Source organism: Dromiciops gliroides, chromosome 4 (assembly GCF_019393635.1).
Source record: "Dromiciops gliroides isolate mDroGli1 chromosome 4, mDroGli1.pri, whole genome shotgun sequence".
Lineage (NCBI taxonomy): Eukaryota > Metazoa > Chordata > Mammalia > Microbiotheria > Microbiotheriidae > Dromiciops > Dromiciops gliroides.
The window spans coordinates 309575904-309595492 of NC_057864.1; the positions used below are offsets into that span (position 1 = coordinate 309575904).

The 19589-nt window shown below is 35.7% G+C and overlaps 1 protein-coding gene across 1 annotated transcript in view; it reads right to left on the reverse strand.

Annotated features, from left to right (window-relative positions):
* SNX14 (sorting nexin 14) overlaps nucleotides 1–19589 on the reverse strand; it is a 116925-nt gene that overhangs the window by 21731 nt on the left and 75605 nt on the right. The window contains 5 exon segments of the mRNA XM_044003041.1: nucleotides 3669–3788; nucleotides 3874–3914; nucleotides 7977–8088; nucleotides 15589–15689; nucleotides 18064–18147. Coding sequence (XP_043858976.1) covers nucleotides 3669–3788; nucleotides 3874–3914; nucleotides 7977–8088; nucleotides 15589–15689; nucleotides 18064–18147 — 458 coding nt within the window.

The following is a 19589-nucleotide window of genomic DNA, read 5'->3' on the forward strand; positions in this document are numbered from 1 at the left end:
TAATGAATGAAGCATTTACTAAATGCTAATATGCAAAGTACTGTGATAAGTGCTGGGGAAATGAACAGAAAAGTAAGATAGTCCCTGCTCTGGAGCTCACATTCCAGTGGGTGAGACAATGTATAATGGAAGGTTTTAGCTACAAGTCATTTGGAGAAGGTCTCGTGATCCCTAGGGTACAATGGGCAAAGTAGATGGTAATACCTCTTCTTTATATCATTTCCACTGATAAAATTATATCAGTTTCTGCTGTTGAAACATTTGATAATGTCAAGGATTTTAGTGGCAAGAACTTTCTTTCAGCAGTCTTCAAAAGATGTACCTGTAGCATCTATAGGAGTAGTTGCCAGGTCACATCTCCCCAGAAGCTGTTAGCCATGGTAATGGCTGCATCCATAAGTTGGGCTGAAACGGGCTAGAAGCATTGCTATTTCCAAGTCTTTTGGGTCAGACCCCTGGCTGGCTGCATAAGAGGGGGTCAAAGATGAAGGTCCAGGTGGTGGTAGTGGTGGTTTGATTTGCCTGGTACATTCTGCTTCCTGTTTTTCCCTCAGGGTTCCTTGCTGCTTCAGCTTTGCCTGTTCTGTGTGTGGAATTTGGTGGGAATGGCTGGTCCCTTCTCTACAGGGACCACCTCCCTTGATGATGAGTATTTTGGCCAGACTGAAAGCAGGACTTTTGATCTGGAAGGTGCCTTCCAAGACTCTTGTACCTATCTGCAAGTTGGTGGCAGTTGGTCGGCAGTTATTAGTGATAATATAATAACATCAATATATTAATATCTAATATAACATATTATAATAGTTATGATTTTGAAAACTCCTAGAGGAAAGATAATTTAACCAGAATATATGTATAATCTTCATGAATAAAATCTTCATAAAAGGTTGTATTTAGAAAGGTTATTCACAATGAATTAACAATTGTATTTATGTATGGATTGTAACTGTACTTTGCTGATTTAATTTCAATAAATTCTATTAGATAAAAAGTCCTGTATAATGGATTGTAACATTAGTTTTCTTGTAGGAATCAATCCATAAGGAGGATACAGTTTTGATATTTATCCTTTGTGGTACTGGAATGTTACAGAAGACTGGGAAAGTTTTACAAAAATTTGTACTATTGTTTAAGATTTGTGTTATTGGTGTGTATGTGTTATTAGCAAAATGTTATTTTGTTTCCTGAAAGGTCTAGCTAGAAGCCTAAGGACTGTAGGAAAAATGGCAACATGAGAAAAAAGATGGTTATCAAACCAAGGATTGGGGAAAGGAGAAAGCAGGTAAAAATGAGCATGAAGAAGATACAACATTATTTTTGTGTTAGTAGGGGAAGGAGAAATAAGTTTAAGGGGAGCAGTAATGAAAACTGGGTAGAAAAAAAAATCTTAATTGGCATCTATAATCAAGGTGAGACTTCTCTATTTCCCCATCTCTACACTTCTGGTCGTCGTAACATCCAGGGACATTAACTATGCTCCAAAACCACAATTATTGTCTACAAATACAGCATGTAAGATTTACTGCACTCAAGAAAAATTTTAAAGTAAAATCAGTTCTGCTATGTGTGTTTCAAAAATGTGAATCTGTTCTACTACTACTGATATAACACGGAACATTTTGACCATAAGGCAAATTTCAAGTTTGCTTTTGTACAATTTCTTTCACAGAAAGAATGAAGAAAACAGCATCACTTCACAATAACTTATTAAGTTGCAACCCTTCCAACACCTACTTCTACAAGCAAACTTTAGGCCTTTTTCAAGGAAAATTGCCATATTTAGCATATATCTTCTGATGTACAGGGAGCTGTATGGGGAAAAGGGCTTCACTTATCTCCCTACCCCTAATCCTTTCCTCCATGGTCTCCAAGTGGAGCTACTGTTTGCCCCACCTTCTAATGAAGCCTGGGTCACAGGAAAAAGAGCACACAGAAAAAGGCCACAGATCAGCCACTATTTGTTGTAGTATTTATTTATTTTTTGTAATAAAATTGTATTGATATTTTCTGTTTCTTACATCAACATGGTTCTCCCAAGAATCTCCCCCACCTTTTCCTCTCTGAGAGAGCCATACCATATAAAAAATAGTATTTTTTCGAGAGAAAAAAAAAAGAGGGAAAAATAGTCAGAACTGAAATGGCCCATTAATAAAGTCCAAAAATAGGGGCAGCTAGGTGGCGCAGTGGATAAAGAACCAACCCTGGATTCAGGAGGACCTGAGTTCAAATCCGGTCTCAGATGCTTGACACTTAACTAGCTGTGTGACCTTGGGCAAGTCACTTAACCCCAATTGCCTCACAAATAAATAAATAAATAAATAAATAAATAAATGAATAAAGTCCAAAAATGTGCAATGTATAACACCTGTGGATCTCCTATCTCCCATCTCCACTGAGGGGTAGGTTGGGGGTGTCTCCTCCTAGCTCTAATTTAAGACCTATAATTATGTTACATTTACTTTTGATTTTTTTGGTGTCATTGTTCTCTCCATTTCTATTGTTGCAGTTACCATGTATATTATTTCTTGGCTCTGCTTACTTCACCCTGAATCAATTCCTTTAGATCTTTCCATGCATCTCTATTCATCACAAGCATCATTTCTTTCAGAACACTAATATTCCATTATTCATATACCACAATTTTCTTTTAGTTATTCCACAACTGATTAGCATCAACCTTGTTTCTAATTCTTAGCTATCACTCTACTATAAATATTTTGGAATGTATAGGAACTTGTTTCTTATCAATGGTTCCTCTCGACATTTTAGTCTGTTTTTTTAAATAATTCCAAAATGCCTTCCAAAATAGTCGTACCATCTCCCAGCCCTACCAACAATGTATTAGTGTGCCTATCCTTCCCCAACCCCTCTAAGATTGCTGCCATTTTTTAACATTTTTGCCACTTTACAAGGTGTCAGGTAAAACAAGTTGTTTTGATTTGCATTTCTCTTATTAGTGATCTGGAGTATTTTTTCCATGTAGTTGCGAATACTTTTTAGTTCTTTTAAGAACTGTTTGTTCATACATATCCTTTGACCATTTATCTACTGGAAAAAAAATGGCTATTAGTCATATGTGTATACTGGGTGCATGTGTACATGCGTGTATGTGTGTGTGTATTTTGGTCATCAAACTCTTACCAGAGAAATCTGATAAGAAGATTTTTTCCCCCATTTAACCATTTCCCTTTTTATCCTAGATGTATTAATGTTGTCTTTGTAGAAGTTTTTCAGTTTCAAGTTCTCTCTTTTGCTTGCAAACACAATATTAGTATTTATGTATTTTGTAACCATTTAACACACATAAAACTATGTCACTGTTTTTATTAGGTTCCAATCTTTTTTTGTGTGTTACTGACAAAGTTTTCATGCACTATGCCCCAATCACATTTTCCCCACAAGTCTATGGTTTTTATTGTGTCATTTCGTGTAACTCAGTGCTTTGTCATGTTATAGCAGGTATGCTATAACTGACTGTACCTATAAATATTTTCCCCATTCTATCCCTTGTACTGTGACAAGAGGTCTTCATTTAAAGGAAGCAATGGTCATGGCTCCATCAAGTTCATTGTTAATGTAGTCCTATCCTATGCATGTTGTTAGCAACATCAACTCAAACTGGACAAAAACCAAAGTGATGACAAAAATCTTTTTTTAACATACTATACCTTTTTGTTGTTTTCAGAAGTTGGGCTGAGTATTGTTAGTTCTGGCCTACTTGGTTTAGGCTTAGGAGATTCACAAGAATTAATAAAATTCATGATGAAAGGTTCCAAATGCTGGCCCTTCTGCAGAAAGTAATAATAAGAGAAGCAAAGTAATTCACTATTCTCTTGTTAGTCACAAAAATATTTAGGAATAATGGCCACTCACCTCTTTCATTAGTTTTCCTGGGACAGATTTTATAATTTTCCCTGAAATGCAAAAACATAACATGCCATCTTAAATCTTACCTGGTAACACTATGTACTTTATTGCTATTACTCATGTGAACAGCTTGAAATGATAATTTCATTTATCAAATAAAGTCATTGTTTCATTTTATCCTTAACTCTCAATGGAAATTTACATTGTGAAGTCATAAATTATTTCTAAAGCTGTAGGAATTTTTTTCTTTAACCACAGTTATTAATAAATACATTTAAGCAGATGACAATCTAAAAAGAAAACCAGGAAATATTTACAAACTTTAAATGTAACTTACTCTATTATTTTATTTCAGAGGCAGTTAGGTGGCAAAGTGGTTAGAGTGCTAGACCTGGAGTCAGGAAGACCTGAGTTCAAATTCGACCTCACACTTATGAAATGTGTGACCTGTGGGCATTTTACCTCTGTTTGCCTCGGTTCCTCAAGTGAAAAATACTTTGCTTTTTATAATAATAGCACCTACCTCTCACGGTTGTTGTGAGGCTAAAAGAGAGAATATTTGCTAAGTGGTCAGCACAGACCTTGGCACAATCTAGGCACCTCGTAAATGCTAGCTGAAATGACTAATTATTATCACTATTTATTTATCTATTTTTGGGTGCAGGAATTTCTGGTCAAATCTCATGTCTGACAAATCCTATTTCGATGCTAGGTAAGTCTGTGAACACACAAAATTCCTTTCTGAAACACAAAAACCTTAAACTTTTCCCCAAGCCCTTAACTCTCACACAACCACTATACACATATCCTTTACCTTCCAGTTATATGTCAGGGGCACTGCGTAACTTGAATGCTTATGAAACAAGCATTTGCTTCTGTTTTAATAACCATTCAAGATATGGCCACGTTAATGTTTTTCATTCTTGCAAGACCCTACATAATACATAACACTGCTCCTTCCCTCTCAACTTACATAGACATTATTCTTTCATCCTCTGATAAACAATCTCTTTTTTTTCTTTCTGTACCTGAATAATCTTTAACATTTGCACTTGACTCTGTTAGAAGAGGTCCTCTCCTGCTTCTACTCTAATTTTACAGTACTTACCCAGTTGTCCCATGATCTCTCCGTGTATCTCATTTATTTCACTTAGTCTCCCATCAGACTTAAGTCCCCATACTCTGATTTTAAGGACCAAATCTGCAAATGTATGTTTTCCAGACAGTCAGTGAATACTAGCTATCTATATGATTCTTAAGACTAAGCACCTCTTTAAATAGGTAGTTTTCAATCAGCCATAATGCTTATAATCCTGACTTTGTTCAACATATTTCCACTTAACACCACCTTTAATATAAATTTTAAATTAAATAAAACATTGCTTTCTTTTGTGCATCAAAATGATATTAGTACTAATAATAACTCACATGATGCTTTATGATTTGCAAAATGCATTCTTTACTATAATCCTGTCAGGAAGGGAGATAAAAATATAATTGGCACATTTTGCAGATGAGGAAACTTAACACTCAGAGATAAATGATTTGCCTATTGTTATAAAGTTGGTATATGTTACAGCTGGGGTCTCCTGAATCCAAATCCAGTATTTATTGTACTATATCATGTATTATTCCTCATTCCATTTCTACTTCCCTTTCGAAACTGTTTCTACCTTCTGAAATCCTATTTATGAATCAGCTCAAGTACTATAATCTCCAAAAGACTTTTCCCTAATCAAACTCATAAATTTTGAAAACTTTCCCTTTTTAAAGAAAACTTTCTGTACCTGTATATACCATGCATATACATGTATTAGCTCCATAAGTTGATAAGATTCTTGAAGACGAGGGCTATATCTTATATTCCTTAGTTATCTTGAAAGTCACTTGCATATAGAAGATAGTCAATAAATATTTGATAAATAAATGAAATATAAGTGGTACTCTTGTGGGGGGTTTTAAACTTCTGGCTCTTTTTTTCCAAAGAAAAGAGAATCATGGAAAACATGGTAATTGTAAAGACATGATTTTGAGGTTTAAAGAAAAGAGATGGGGCAGCTAAGTGGCACAGTGATAAAGCACTGGCCCTGGATTCAGGAAGACCTGAGTTCAAATCCAGCCTCAGACACTTGACCACTTACTAACTGTGTAACCCTGTGCAAGTCACTTAACCCCAACTGCCTCACCAAAAAAAATAATAATAATAAAATAAAAAATAAAGAAGAGAGGAATGTTGTAGCCTGGTCGTATTTTAAAATTCTTGGGGCTATAAGAAAAGGATAGATTCTGAAAGCTATTTTCCCTCCCTTTAAAAACTAAACTACCCATGGAAAAGGGTTACTAATTCCATTTCCTAACTTCATACAAAATTTAAAGAAGGCAGCTAGCATAACTTTTACCAACAGGATTTCATATGTTGTACTTTAGTTGGATGCTTTACAATGCTACACTTGTGATGTCTTAGGACACACATAGCAATTCCAACTATAGCTCCAACTATAGTTCCAACTATAGCTTTCAATTAAAACAACCTGATCCAGTTTATGTACACTTCAACATGACCAGAAAACAATACAGCTGGGTTCCATGGTACTGGCTAGAAAGGCTACAGCAGAGCATTTCAATTAATAGCTATAGCTGGAATGATTTAACACTATCTAAAATTGGCCTCCAAATATTCAAACACCAAACTATTTCTTGAAATATCATGTTTAGAAGATAAAGCATTCAATAAATCTCCAGTAAAGAAAAATTATTTTTCTAGTCATAAACTGGCCTTTGGTTGAGACAGATTTTATTTAGGGCTTGCCATTGGTAACTTAGTTGACTTTCCAAAAGCAAGGTAAACTTGAAACTTATTCTTATGATTTCATCTTTCAAAAAGACCTCATTAAAATACAGCAACCTACATACCACAGAATAAATACTATGCAATAGTGTTTCTATAACTATTATCTGATAAAGATATACTGAAACTCAAGAATTAAGTTCTATTTATCCAAATACTTTTTTTTCCTGAAAGTTTAAAATCATTAAAGAAAAGCAAAACCAAGGATAAATACTGATTCAAAGCAGGAAAGATTTTCTAGAAAAAGAATACCTCATGAGCACTCTATATCAATGTGTTTACAGCCAATGATCAATTTATTTAAGTAAAATCCATTTACAGTAGTGCGGCCAACTAACAAGATGCCACTAAGAATATAAATCTAAACCAAGAAAAAAATAAAGTGGAATTTAACTTACTATAAACTACATCAAATGCCATTAGGTTTTAGGACACAAGAATTCCTTAAAAATCAAAATAAAAAATTAAACAATTTGACAATTAAACTAGTCTAAAAATTTGAGTCTAGGCACTCACCAAAGGTTGATGATAAGTCTAGCCTTTATTAGGCTGGATAGAAAAAAAATTCCAAAGAGTGAAGGCATTTTGGCCAATACTATTTATCATTAACTCTATGTCCATGGGTGAAAAGCTCTAAAAAATATCATTTCCTCAACTAACTTACATTAGGAACAATGAAGACATAAGACCATAAATGATCTGAATTTTTATAAGGGTTGATATGGACAGACCGCTGACATAATCAGAACCCAAATGATACACACCTTGAAATCCTAAAGTTTGGTATTAATCTTAAATTTGGCAGTGCACCTAGAAGTAGACAGGCAGATTACACAAATTCTAAATCATAGGAATAAAATGCACTATAGAGTTTTGAAGATAATTAGAATCTAAGTTTAAATATATTTGTCCAAGTTAAATGGTTAAATTATTACTACTACTATAATTGACATACCTTGCTTCAAAGGCTTATAAGGCACTTTTCTTATAACTCCTTGAAGTAGGTAGTAAATGTAACAATGTTAGCATTTTTTGATGAGAAATATGAGACTGAGGTTACATGACGTGCCCACCATCAGAACTAATAAGTGTCTGAAGTGGTGTTTGCACCCATGACTCTCCTGATTTAAAAATCAGCTCTCTTTCTATTACATCAATATTGTCTTTTCTAAAACCTCAAAGTACTTAGAAAACCCTTAATTGCTTATCAGTTGGACCATCTATTTTAATCCTGACACATAATGATTTTTAATTGACTTACCAAGATTTACATCAGGCAGCATCTTATCCAGAAACTGTGTCTCACCACCATTTGGAGAGAGAAAATCTGCCAGAAGTTGGCTATTACTCAACTCTGGATGTTGCAGAAGTTTCTTGAATTAACCAAAAAGAGAAAAGAAGTTTAGCTATTACATCAACTAATCAAATATTCACAACTGAGTTCTTAAAAACTGTAGAAAAATTTCAAAATGACACAGGCTATATTTAAAAAATAGCAGTTTGCCTCAGTGCCATGGGAAAGCTAGTACCATGCCAATGATAAAAGTTCTGATTCTATTCTATTGTACTACTAACTCACAATTAGTCTGGAATGGACCTGTTTCCAGTTTTCACCAAGAAAATGGGAACCTCTGCAGCAAGGTGGCACAGTGGATAGAGCACTGGCCCTGGATTCAGGAAGACCTGAGTTCAAATTCGGCCTCAGCCACTTGACACTAGCTGTGTGACCCTGGGCAAGTCATTTAACCCTCATTGCCGCCCCCCCCCCAAAAAGGGAACAACAAGAGCACCTGATCTTTCTGGATCATTTGAAGAAAAATCAAAGTAGCTTAAAAAGGTTTTATAAAAACAAAATGCTACATAAATGTCAAGTGGTGATAATCTGCAAGAAACAGATCATCAACAAAGTGATAGTTCAGCTGAGAATAGTTTTGTAAAAATAAAAGTTAGCTATTTCAAAAGCAACAATGTCAAACAGTCTTGCCTAGAATTTCTGTTTGGGAGCCACAAGTAGAAGAGAGACTGGATCAGTGATTTCACTGGTTTAAAGAATGTCTAGGCAAGGAAACTCTGTAAATATAAGTATCTTCTCTGAAAATTTACAGCTTGAGAGAAGTACCTTGAACAAAGAGAGATTAAGTGATTTGTTCAAGATCACAATTCAAGCTAACTGGCCTAAAATTTAGAGACACCAATCTTTACTACCATCCCCCCTGTTTTTGAGGAAAGGGGGGAATCAGGATATTTGTCCTTTTCTACCATTTTCCACCTTCCTTTTTCAAGGAGATCATACTTAACCATTTTCTTTCTTCTTTTTTTCTTTGGGGGGGGGGGAGGAGAATAATCTCAGTTAAGTGACTTGCCCAAGGTCACATAACTAGTCTGAGGCCAAATTTGAACTTTGGTCCTTCCTGACTCAAGGGCTGGTATTCTATCCACTGAGCCACCTAGCAGTCCCCATTTTTCTTTTTTTTAAAAGAAAACTTGAAAATCTGCCCTCCCTAAATTAAGGTACAGGTTATACTATGCCTGGATTTCTTCTTTTGTAATACACATTTTAAATTGGAGTGACTTCTAAAGCTCCTATTATTTCTATTTCAGCAACAATTCCTCCTTGTTCTGAATCAGGTCGAGAATAGTAGTTCCCCATGTCATTTCCTCTACTTTCTATGTCATGAAAAGGGAAACAAAAGCTCAGGAAACAGATCACAAAGCTGGAAAGAAAGGCAAGTTATAGTAATAATGGGGAAGGAAAAATGGCACTTCAATTATCTGAATATCTACTTGAACTCAGTCACTGCCTAAAGCAGAAGGATTAACCTTTTGGCTTGCCTAATGATAATTTCATCTTCAAAATGTAAGCAAATAAAAGGAAACATTATTTTAGACTTGAGTAGGCAGTACAAGTGCTATCCACATTTTTAAAATAAACAAGTGAACCAAAATGCCCAAGGTCATGACTTTCAGAAGCTGGATATGAATTCAGATATAACTGGAAACCAGCTACTAGAAAGAAAAGCAGATACAACATATGAAGAAAAGAGGTAACTACTAAAGATGATAGCAAAGAAGAGAGCAATAAAACCCCATCTTCAGAAGTCTAGAAAAAATGCTCAAAGTCGGGGTAATAACAAGAATCAGTTTCCTCATTTGTAAAATTGGACAGATTTGCTAAGTAGCCACTAAAGTCCCTTTCAACTAAATCTTTGATCTGATGAATTATCGATTGCCATGCAAGAAGTCCAAGTGACCTCCTCCTTATCATTCATCATAGCTAACATTTATAGAGTACCTACTATGTTCCAGGCACCAAGCGCTTTACAAATATCTCATATGATCCTCATAACAACCCTGATAGGTGTTATTATTATCCCCATCTTACAGTTGAGAAAACTAAGGCAGAGGTTAAGTGACTTGTCCGGAGTGTCTGTGGGTAGATATGATTTTGATGAGAATCACTAACACCTGATGGGATGGAAATTGTGATGGAAATATAGCTATTTAAGAGTTTACAAGAAAAGGTGTTGGAGTATCATTATTGAGAACACACTCATATGAGGACTAAAGGAACAAGAGGAGAGATATATGGTAAAGGGCATTTAGATAAGGCTCAGGGTGAGGACAGACAGAAGCAAGCCATATCCCTGAAGTACACTACATACACCTGACCAGAAGGAAGCAAATAAATCAAATGCCTAACAGAGAAGAGAAGCATAATACTGATAAAGGCCTTTAATTCTACAGAAATCTGCTGGAGCTCTCTAACTAATCAGAGAAGTTTGTAGAGGGGTTCTGTGTTTTATTTTGCTTTATTGATAATTGTATTATTCAAAGGGGAGAGCCACCATGGTGCAATGGGTAGAGGGCCAACCTTGGAGTAAGGAAGACCTGATTATGTTTAGTCCTGCCTCTGTCCTATGTCAGATGTGTTTACGGACAAGTCGTTTAATCCCTCAATGCCCCCAGACAATGCTCTACAACTGAACAACAGATCTGTTGGTTTATATCAGTGAAGTAAGTGGCCTTACTAGGTAATTCTCCACAGTGAGGAAATCACAGGTTTATACAAGCTTTCTTTATTCCCCCATGTGCCCTCCCTCCAAAAATAGGTTGAGGAAATAACAACTAAAATGGACTTGATTCTAACCAACAAGGTTAAAGTAGAAATAATAGGAACCTTTAAAGAAAGTATCTTAGAACTGACACTAAAGGAGAAAAAATAAAACTGGATATAGCCCAATGCATAACACATATTTGGGAAAAATAAGTTTCAAGGAATTCAAAGAAATGATGTATAGGAGTTTATAGCCTAAAACAAGGCTGAGGAAATTGATCCAAGAAGGATGAAAGGGAAATTCAAGAATGAAATCCTAATGAAACAAATGCAGAGTCCAATGAGGAAGAAAAGAGGAAACTGTTTAAAGTGAGTACTGGGAATGCACAAAGAACTCAACAACTTAGATGACTAAAAAAAAAAGCACAGAAGAAAAAGGCAGGAACGCATATTAGGAAATGTGGTATAGTCCTTTAAGAATAATACTAGGGGGCAGCTAGGTGGCGCAGTGGATAGAGCACTGGCCCTGGAGTCAGGAGTACCTGAGTTCAAATCCAGCCTCAGACACTTAACACTTACTAGCTGTGTGACCCTGGGCAAGTCACTTTAACCCCAATTGCCTCACTAAAAAAAAAATAATAATAATACTAGGACACCAAAATAAATAAGTAAACAAACAAACGGAGGAGGAGAAGGAAGGAGAAGGAGGAGAAGGAGGAGGAGCAGCAGCAGGAGGAGGAGCAGCAGCAGGAGGAGAAGGAGAAGGAGGAGGAGGAAGAGGAGGAGGAGGAGGAGGAGAAGGAGAAGGAGAAGGAGAAGGAGAAGGAGAAGGAGAAGGAGAAGGAGAAGGAGAAGGAGAAGGAGAAGGAGAAGGAGAAGGAGAAGGAGAAGGAGAAGGAGAAGGAGAAGGAGAAGGAGAAGGAGAAGGAGAAGGAGAAGGAGAAGGAGAAGGAGAAGAGTACTTAAGCTCTAAAGGAATTGCAGCTAGAAATGGATGTTAAAGACAAGAATGGGGGCCTTTAGATGTTCAAAGTCCTAAGGGATATGAAATATGTAATATCACTGGAGGTGGTGGAATATCAAGCTTATAAAAAAATCTATGAGGCAGCTAGGAGGCACAGTGGATAAAGCAACAGCCCTGGATTCAGGAGGACCTGAGTTCAAATCCGGACTCAGACACTTGACACTTACTAGCTGTGTGACCTTGGGCAAGTCACTTAACCCTCATTGCCCTGGGAGGGAGGGAGGGAAAAGAGGGAGGAAGGAAGGAAGGAAGGAGAAAAAAGAAAAAAAAATGATGAATGTGGTATAAAGTTACCCAAGTCTGAATGCTGGCTGTGCTTTTATAATCTGTATGAACTCATTCAAATCATTTAATCTCACTGGCCTCAGTTTCTTTATCTATAAAAAGGGGGCTAGACTAGAAAACCTTTAAGTCTTTTGCAGATCTAAATCTACAATCCTAAGAAATCACTGTGGAAGAAGGACTCGGGAAGAATACTCTAGGAGTTGCTCTATCCTTGATTCCTTGCCATTTCACATTTTTATCTCTTACTCCTAAGTAGATGTCAATAACACACTTAAATAATTAGCTGATAATTACAAAAACCTAAAAAAGACAGCTAATAAACAAGGTGAGGTCAGGACCCACCAAATTTTTGTAGGCTAGAACAATAAACTAAATTTAATGAGATGAAATGTAACAGAGCGTGATATAAAAATCTTATATATTGGGGGCAGCTAGGTGGCACAGTGGATAGAACACCAGCCCTGGATTCAGGAGGACCTGAGTTCAAATTTGGATTCAGACACTTGACACTTACTAGCTGTGTGACCCTGGGCAAGTCACTTAATCCTCATTACCCTGCCCCCCCCAACTCTTATATATTAATTCCCCAAAAATCAATTTCACAATTATAGGTTAGGGAAAGGTGACTGGTACATTATTGATTCAAAGAAAGTCTGGGTAGTTAGTAGGACTAACAAGCTTAACATGAATCCAAAACGTCACAAGGCTGTTAAGAGAGCTAACACAATCTTAGATGACATTAAGAAGGGCATATCTTTCCCATCAGGAGGAAAAGAATAATACTTCCATCTTCAGCTGTAGTCAGACCACATGTGGAATAGCAGACTCAGTTCTACATTATTACACTCATCACAGCAGCTAGTAGAAAACCTTCATTTCTCAAACCCCTATACCCAAATCCCTTTCTCAGAAGGCCTTCACTGGAAAAAAGAAAAAAAATGAGACCATGATTAACAGCTCCCTCTCTCTCTCTCCTCCTGAATTACACTTTTCAAATCACTTCTAAATGTTCTCCTCCTTTGCTTCAGTCTCAAAAAATGTGCTACCTCTTTCTAGTTCTTCTTACCACTGTCAATTCTTTTGTGCTCTTGATTTGAACCCCTTCAATCTTTCCTTTTCAACGGGCTCCTTCACCACCATCTTTAGATATGCCAAAATCCTTTAAAAACAACAACTTCCTTCCTTCACTCTAGGATCTCCTCAAGCTATGGTCTTATCTCATATACCTTTCACAGTCAAACTCCTAGAAAAAGCTAACTACACTCAATGCCTCCACTTTCTCACTCCCTTGCAATTTGGCTTCCATCCCTATTACTTCAATGAAATTGTTCTCAACAAAGTCAACAATGATCAATTTCTCTATTACTAAATCCAATGGATCCCATGGATTTTTTTTCAGTTCTCCTACTTCTTGATGTCTCTGCAGTGTCTAACACTGCTGTCCATAGACTCTTCTGAATAGGAGACAGAGTGAAATGTGGTAAGACAGTACAATCTCTCTACATACACCACGACCATTCTGTGACTTTCTGGATGACTTTCTGGATGGCTTTCCTTACCTCTACCTTACAACACCCCTAATGCCCTTTAAGATTTAGCTCAACCTCTATTTCCTTCAGATCTTTCCTGTTCCTTCACATTCTCCCAATTATCACTGTGCATTTTTTGGAAATATGTAACCCTGACTTATCTGTGAGCATGCTGTTTTACCCCAGCACAATAAAACTTCTTGAGGATAAGGACTGCTTCACTTTGGCAGATGAACCCCTAGCACCCAGCACAGGTACTTGCACAGAGTAGTCATATTAGATGACTTGTCAATATTTGCTGATGAACGTTTTTAAAGATACAGACAAGCCAAAATGTATCCGGAGGAAATCAAACCAACATGGAGAGTGGAGCTGGAATCATACATTCCACCTGAGATTTCGGTAAACGACCTGGGGATATTTAGACTGAAGAAGAGAAAACAGGAGGAAGATGATCACTATCCTCAAGTATCTGAGAGGCTCTCATGTGAAAGAAGGCTAGGACTTGTACAGGTACAAGAATGCAGAAGTAGGAGCTATGTCAGACACTGTAGAGAGGAAGACTTTAGCTTAACAGAAGGAAACATTTCCTTAGAATCAGAGCTTTCTAAAAGTATAATGGGCCACTAGAAGATAGTGAGATCACTGTTTTCAAAAAATGGCTGGATCGGGGGCAGCTAGGTGGCGCAGTGGATTAAGCACTGGCCCTGGATTCAGGAGTACCTGAGTTCAAATCCGGCCTCAGACACTTGACACTTACTAGCTGTGTGACCCTGGGCAAGTCACTTAACCCCCATTGCCCCGCAAAAAAAACCAAAAACAAAAACAAAAAATGGCTGGATCATCCCTTCTTGAAATCAAACTATAACAAAACTACTCATATGGCCTCTGCCTTATTTACTCCATTAAACATTAGGGTTCTGAGGGGATACTTAAGTCTTCATCCTTTACTAGAATGCAGACATTTCTTCTATGTATGTTTTCTTCTAATTGCTCAAATGTATTTACCTTTCTAGATTTCTCTTGCCTGTATTTGCATTTATAAATATCTACTGGGGCAGCTAGGTGGCACAGTGGATAGACCACCGGCCCTGGAGTCAGGAGTACCTGAGTTCAAATCTGGCCTCAAGACACTTAACACTTACTAGCTGTGTAACCCTCAGCAAGTCACTTAACCCCAATTGCCTCACTTAAAAAAAAAAATTTTACTAATGTGTGTACTTTAATCAAGGAATACAAGGAAATCCTCTATTACATTAAAACTCCACTTTTTCATCCATAACATTGTATTTAGCCAGGAAAGGTTTTGTTTTTGGTTGCAAAAATTAAACTTTTTATTTCAGAAATATATTACCCCAAGCTAGAAATAAATAAGCCCCATCCCCTTCTCTATGCTCTCCTAGTTGTGTTACCTGAAGCAAGTCATTTCATCCCTCTGGGCTTCAATTTTTTTGCCAATAAAACAAACAGATTTGGACTAGATGATTTTTCTAAGTTCCCTCTCACATGTGAAATTACAGAACCATATAAATCTCTTTAAGGTTGTTCTCTTTTCTTCCCTCCCTCTCCCTTTGGAAACAACCTATGCATCCAATTATTGGGGAATGGCTGACCAAATTTTGGCATACAAACAAAATAGATTATCACAATACCTTAAGAAATGAAAAATTAAATATGAGAAAATTTTCACAGACAAAATAACAACCAAGTGATACAGCATAAAACATTTTGAACCCAAAATACTTGGACTATATATATCAGCAACAATTCATGAAAGACTGATTTATAAAAATAAAAAGTTAAGAAGGGAATATGAAAACAGGCAAAATAAATTTTTACTATATCAAAGCTAATAAAGTTTTAAAAAATAAAAAGCAATAAATTATTGGTTAATCATTGTTCATTACTAAGTTGATAACACATAAACAAGTTATTCTATTTATTTTCAATTCTTAGGAAAATATAGAGGATAATAATATACCTGAAGATATTCCTGAAACTCTTCCCTCTTTGACTTTAAGAATTCATAGTTTTTAGGGCCAATGATCCTCTTGGAAGGAAGCTGAGCATCAGGAAAGGTACCTGAAATTAGCATTTATTAAGGATTTTTATCACTATTTTGCATTTTTATTTAAAAGTAACTTACAGGGGCAGCTAGGTGGCGCAATAGGTAGAGCACCGGCCCTGGATTCAGGAGTACCTGAGTTCAAATCCAGCCTCAGACATTTGACACTTACTAGCTGTGTGACCCTGGGCAAGTCACAACCCCCATAGCCCCACCAAAAAAAAAAAGTAACTTACAAATATTTGACTACAGAAAGTCCATATATATAATAACACTTTACATTTATGTAGCACTTTTCTTCAAAGAAGCTGTAGCTAATTCAACTTCTATGTAACTATTAAGTATTTTGTTTGGTTTTTACAAGATTAATCAACAAGCAATATTAAGCACCTAACTATGTGTTGGTCACTGGGAATACAAAGAAAAAAGCAAAATAGCTCCAGACCTGAAGGAGCTTTCACTTTCTCAGGATATTATATATACATCAATAAATCTATACAAAATAAATGTTAGTGGGAGAGGAGGTCACCAGCAGCTGGGGGGTTAGGAAATGTTTCATGTTGAAGGTAGTGATAAATAGAACTTTTCAGGAAACAAAGGATTCAAAGGCATGGAAGTGAGGAGGGAGTGAATTCCAGATTTAAGGTACAATATTCTTTTTTTTTTTTTTGTAGACAACAAGGGTTAAGTGACTTGCCCAGGGTCACAGAGCTAGTAAGTGTCAAGTATCTGAGGTCAAATTTGAACTCAGGTCCTCCTAAATCCAGAGCTGGTGCTTTATCCATTGCACCACCTAGCTGCCCTTGGTGCAATGTTCTTTTAAGATAAATAGAGCAGTTTGGTAATGAAAAGGATAATAAATAAGTTTTTTGTAAAGGAAGAGATTTAGCTTGTCAAAGGATGTAAGATACCACTATGAGATGAAACTTTGATAACTAAAACAAGTAGAAAAAGAACTTTCTTTAAAAGATACTGCTGTGTGAAGAAACTCAGCTTTCAGATGGAATATGGCCATTTCTGGACAGAAAACAACGTGTGGTGAGGATGGAAGGACTATGAACTATTTGTCAGCAAGGTAAAATGATGCTACATTTGTATGGCAATAATTTAATGTTATAAAGAGACATAAAAAATAGCTCATCTACTAAAAACTAAAGAAATTAAGTTTCAAGGGCACCAAAAGACTGTGCTAAAGACTTCAGAGCTCAAAGCATGATTGGTATCTCACCTGATCTGCATATATTATCTTAAGACTAAAGCAGGTGAAACCAAAGAAAATGAGAAATCTTATAAACTTTAGAAACTGTTATAATTAAAAAGGATCAAAAACCAAAAAAAAAAACCCCACAAAAATATAATTAAAAAGGATTTTGGATTTGATAGGGGAAATTGAGGGCACTGAAAATTTTCAAGAGAAATCAATAAAAGTCAAGTCTCAATTAAGTCATTAAAATGAACAGGAACTAAGTATAATGCATTTGCTTTACTATATTAGTATCCATAATATCATTTCTTTTATTATTAAGTAAATGGTTATGTCAATAATAGCAAATAAACATTTATTAAGCATCTATGGTATGCTAGACACTATACTAAGACAATCAACAGACAATAAGACAATCATTAAGGGACATCTGAAAAGGATTCTTGTAAAGGGGTAGCTGGGACTTGAAGAGGCTAAAATGAGGGGGGAGAATATTAAAGTTGTCAGGAACAAAGGGAGCCCTACTTGAGTCAGTAGCTCAGTCCAATTTGGTGGCTATAGGGTGAGGTCTTGAAACTCTTTGAGAACCTTACCAATTCTCAGTCAAGTACTCTAGAAGCATACAAGAAGGAGAGAGAACTACTTCAGTTGAGGCTATCTAGAAAGGTGAGAGCACTTGAGCTAAACCTCAAAAGAAAGGAATCTGAATGGCAGAGAGGAGAAGGTGGTATCCTCGAGGCACAGAGAACCATACAAGGAAGTAGAAGACAGCCTACTGAAAATTCAACCATAGTCACTGCCACAAGACTTTCAATCTACTTTCCTTCAGAGATTTTTCCTAACTCTTACATGAACATTAAAAAAAAAGTGCTTTTCTTTGCTGGTTTCTTCCTAGGTCTATTTGTCACTACCACACCCAAAAGGTACATGCAACAATAAAATCCAAATACATAATTTTTGTTTTGGTGTAAATATTAAAAAGCCATATCTGTCAAAATGCTCGCTGAAAATAGTAAATATATTTGTGTATATCTATGTATATACATATACAGTGATATAGTTTATAGTTTTACCATAGTATCACATTTTTTCTTCTTTAAAACAAGTCAGAGTTATGTAAAGTTATAAATATCATACCCCAAAATTATCAGGAATAAAGACTTGAAATGAAAAAATGGATAACATACCATGAAATTCTGTTAGTTTTGATTCAAGAACATAGAATTCGAGGTATCTTCGATAAACAGACCAATGCTCAGGTTCATGACCAACTGAAAAGTATATAAACATTAAACAATAAAATCATTTTCTGCTTCCTGAAAAAGTGTGAAATAAAAGCAGTGGCTTTAAGACAACAAATACATGATCAAGGAAAAGGCAGCCCAAATTCTTGAAAAAGTTATTCTTTTTACCCTATTACATATATGCCTTCAACTATAAGTGTATTTAAAATAATTCAGATACTGATAAACTAATCAATCCTTGAGGTTTATATTATAAATACATACATTTTCTATTACAAAACTACAGTGCTGGAAGAGACCTTAAGGAATTGTATAATTTAGATTTTCAAATGTAGCTCTATAAGGGGATATCACATTTAGAGATTTCATAAGTTTTAATGGTGCTTGAGATATCAAGATATTGAGAATCATATAATATAGTGGCAAATGAGAATCTCTGAAGTCATAACATCCAACCAGCTCATTTCAGAGATGAGGAAATTGTGGCCCACTCAAGCTAAGTGACTTGCATAAGGTGAGTTAATGGCAGGACTTGTCTTCTGATACCTAGTCTAAAGTGCTTTTTCAGCTCATCAAGTTTTCTCTCGAGGCATTTTGTTATAGTAGAAACATATCATATACTATACTTATTATAAAGATTTAGAGTTAAGTCAAAAAATGTTCCTCCAAACAAAATGACTGGACTGAATAAAAAGCAAGTATCAGTAGTCCTGGAGGTCACCAGGTAGCATATTGGACCTATAATCAGGAATTCAAATCCTACCTTAGATGGGTACTAACTGTATAACCCTGAGCAAATCAGTTAACCTATGTTCCTCAATTTCCTCATCTTTAGAATGGGGATAATAATAGCACCAACCTCCCAGGCTCCCCAGGTAGCTGAGAGGATAAAATAATTTTTGAAAAGTGCCTGGAAACCTTAAAGTGTCATATAAAGGCTAGCTATTATTATTGTTCACCAAAGTTATGGACAAGCTTTAAGATATTTAGTTCAGGTTTTAATTTGCTAGAAACTATTTAAATTGATAATAGATGTTTTAAGTGATAGTCCACCTAGGAATAACCCTAAGGTTAGGTTGGTTTTTTTAAAAATATAAAGTTGTAGTTACCCAGAACTCTATTTACAAGAAATATAGCACGAGTTTAGCAATAAAGCTTGCTATATACTGCTGGAAAAAAATAAAATAAAAAAGCATACTAGTTCTTCAAAAGTCTAAATTGTATTGCTTTAACTTTTGTTATTCTTTAAAAATAAAAGGTATGAAAGCTAAAATCATCAAAAGTATAAATAACAATGTGAACAATCATTTAATTTAATTAATTTCTTTGATATGATTATTAAATATAATAATTCAAAACTGTTTTTACCAAAGGAAATAAATTCTTACATCTTATGTAAAATTCTAATGGTAAAGATTCATAACTGAAGAGTAAAAAGTTTTACATAACTTCTCAAAAAGCATGGTAAG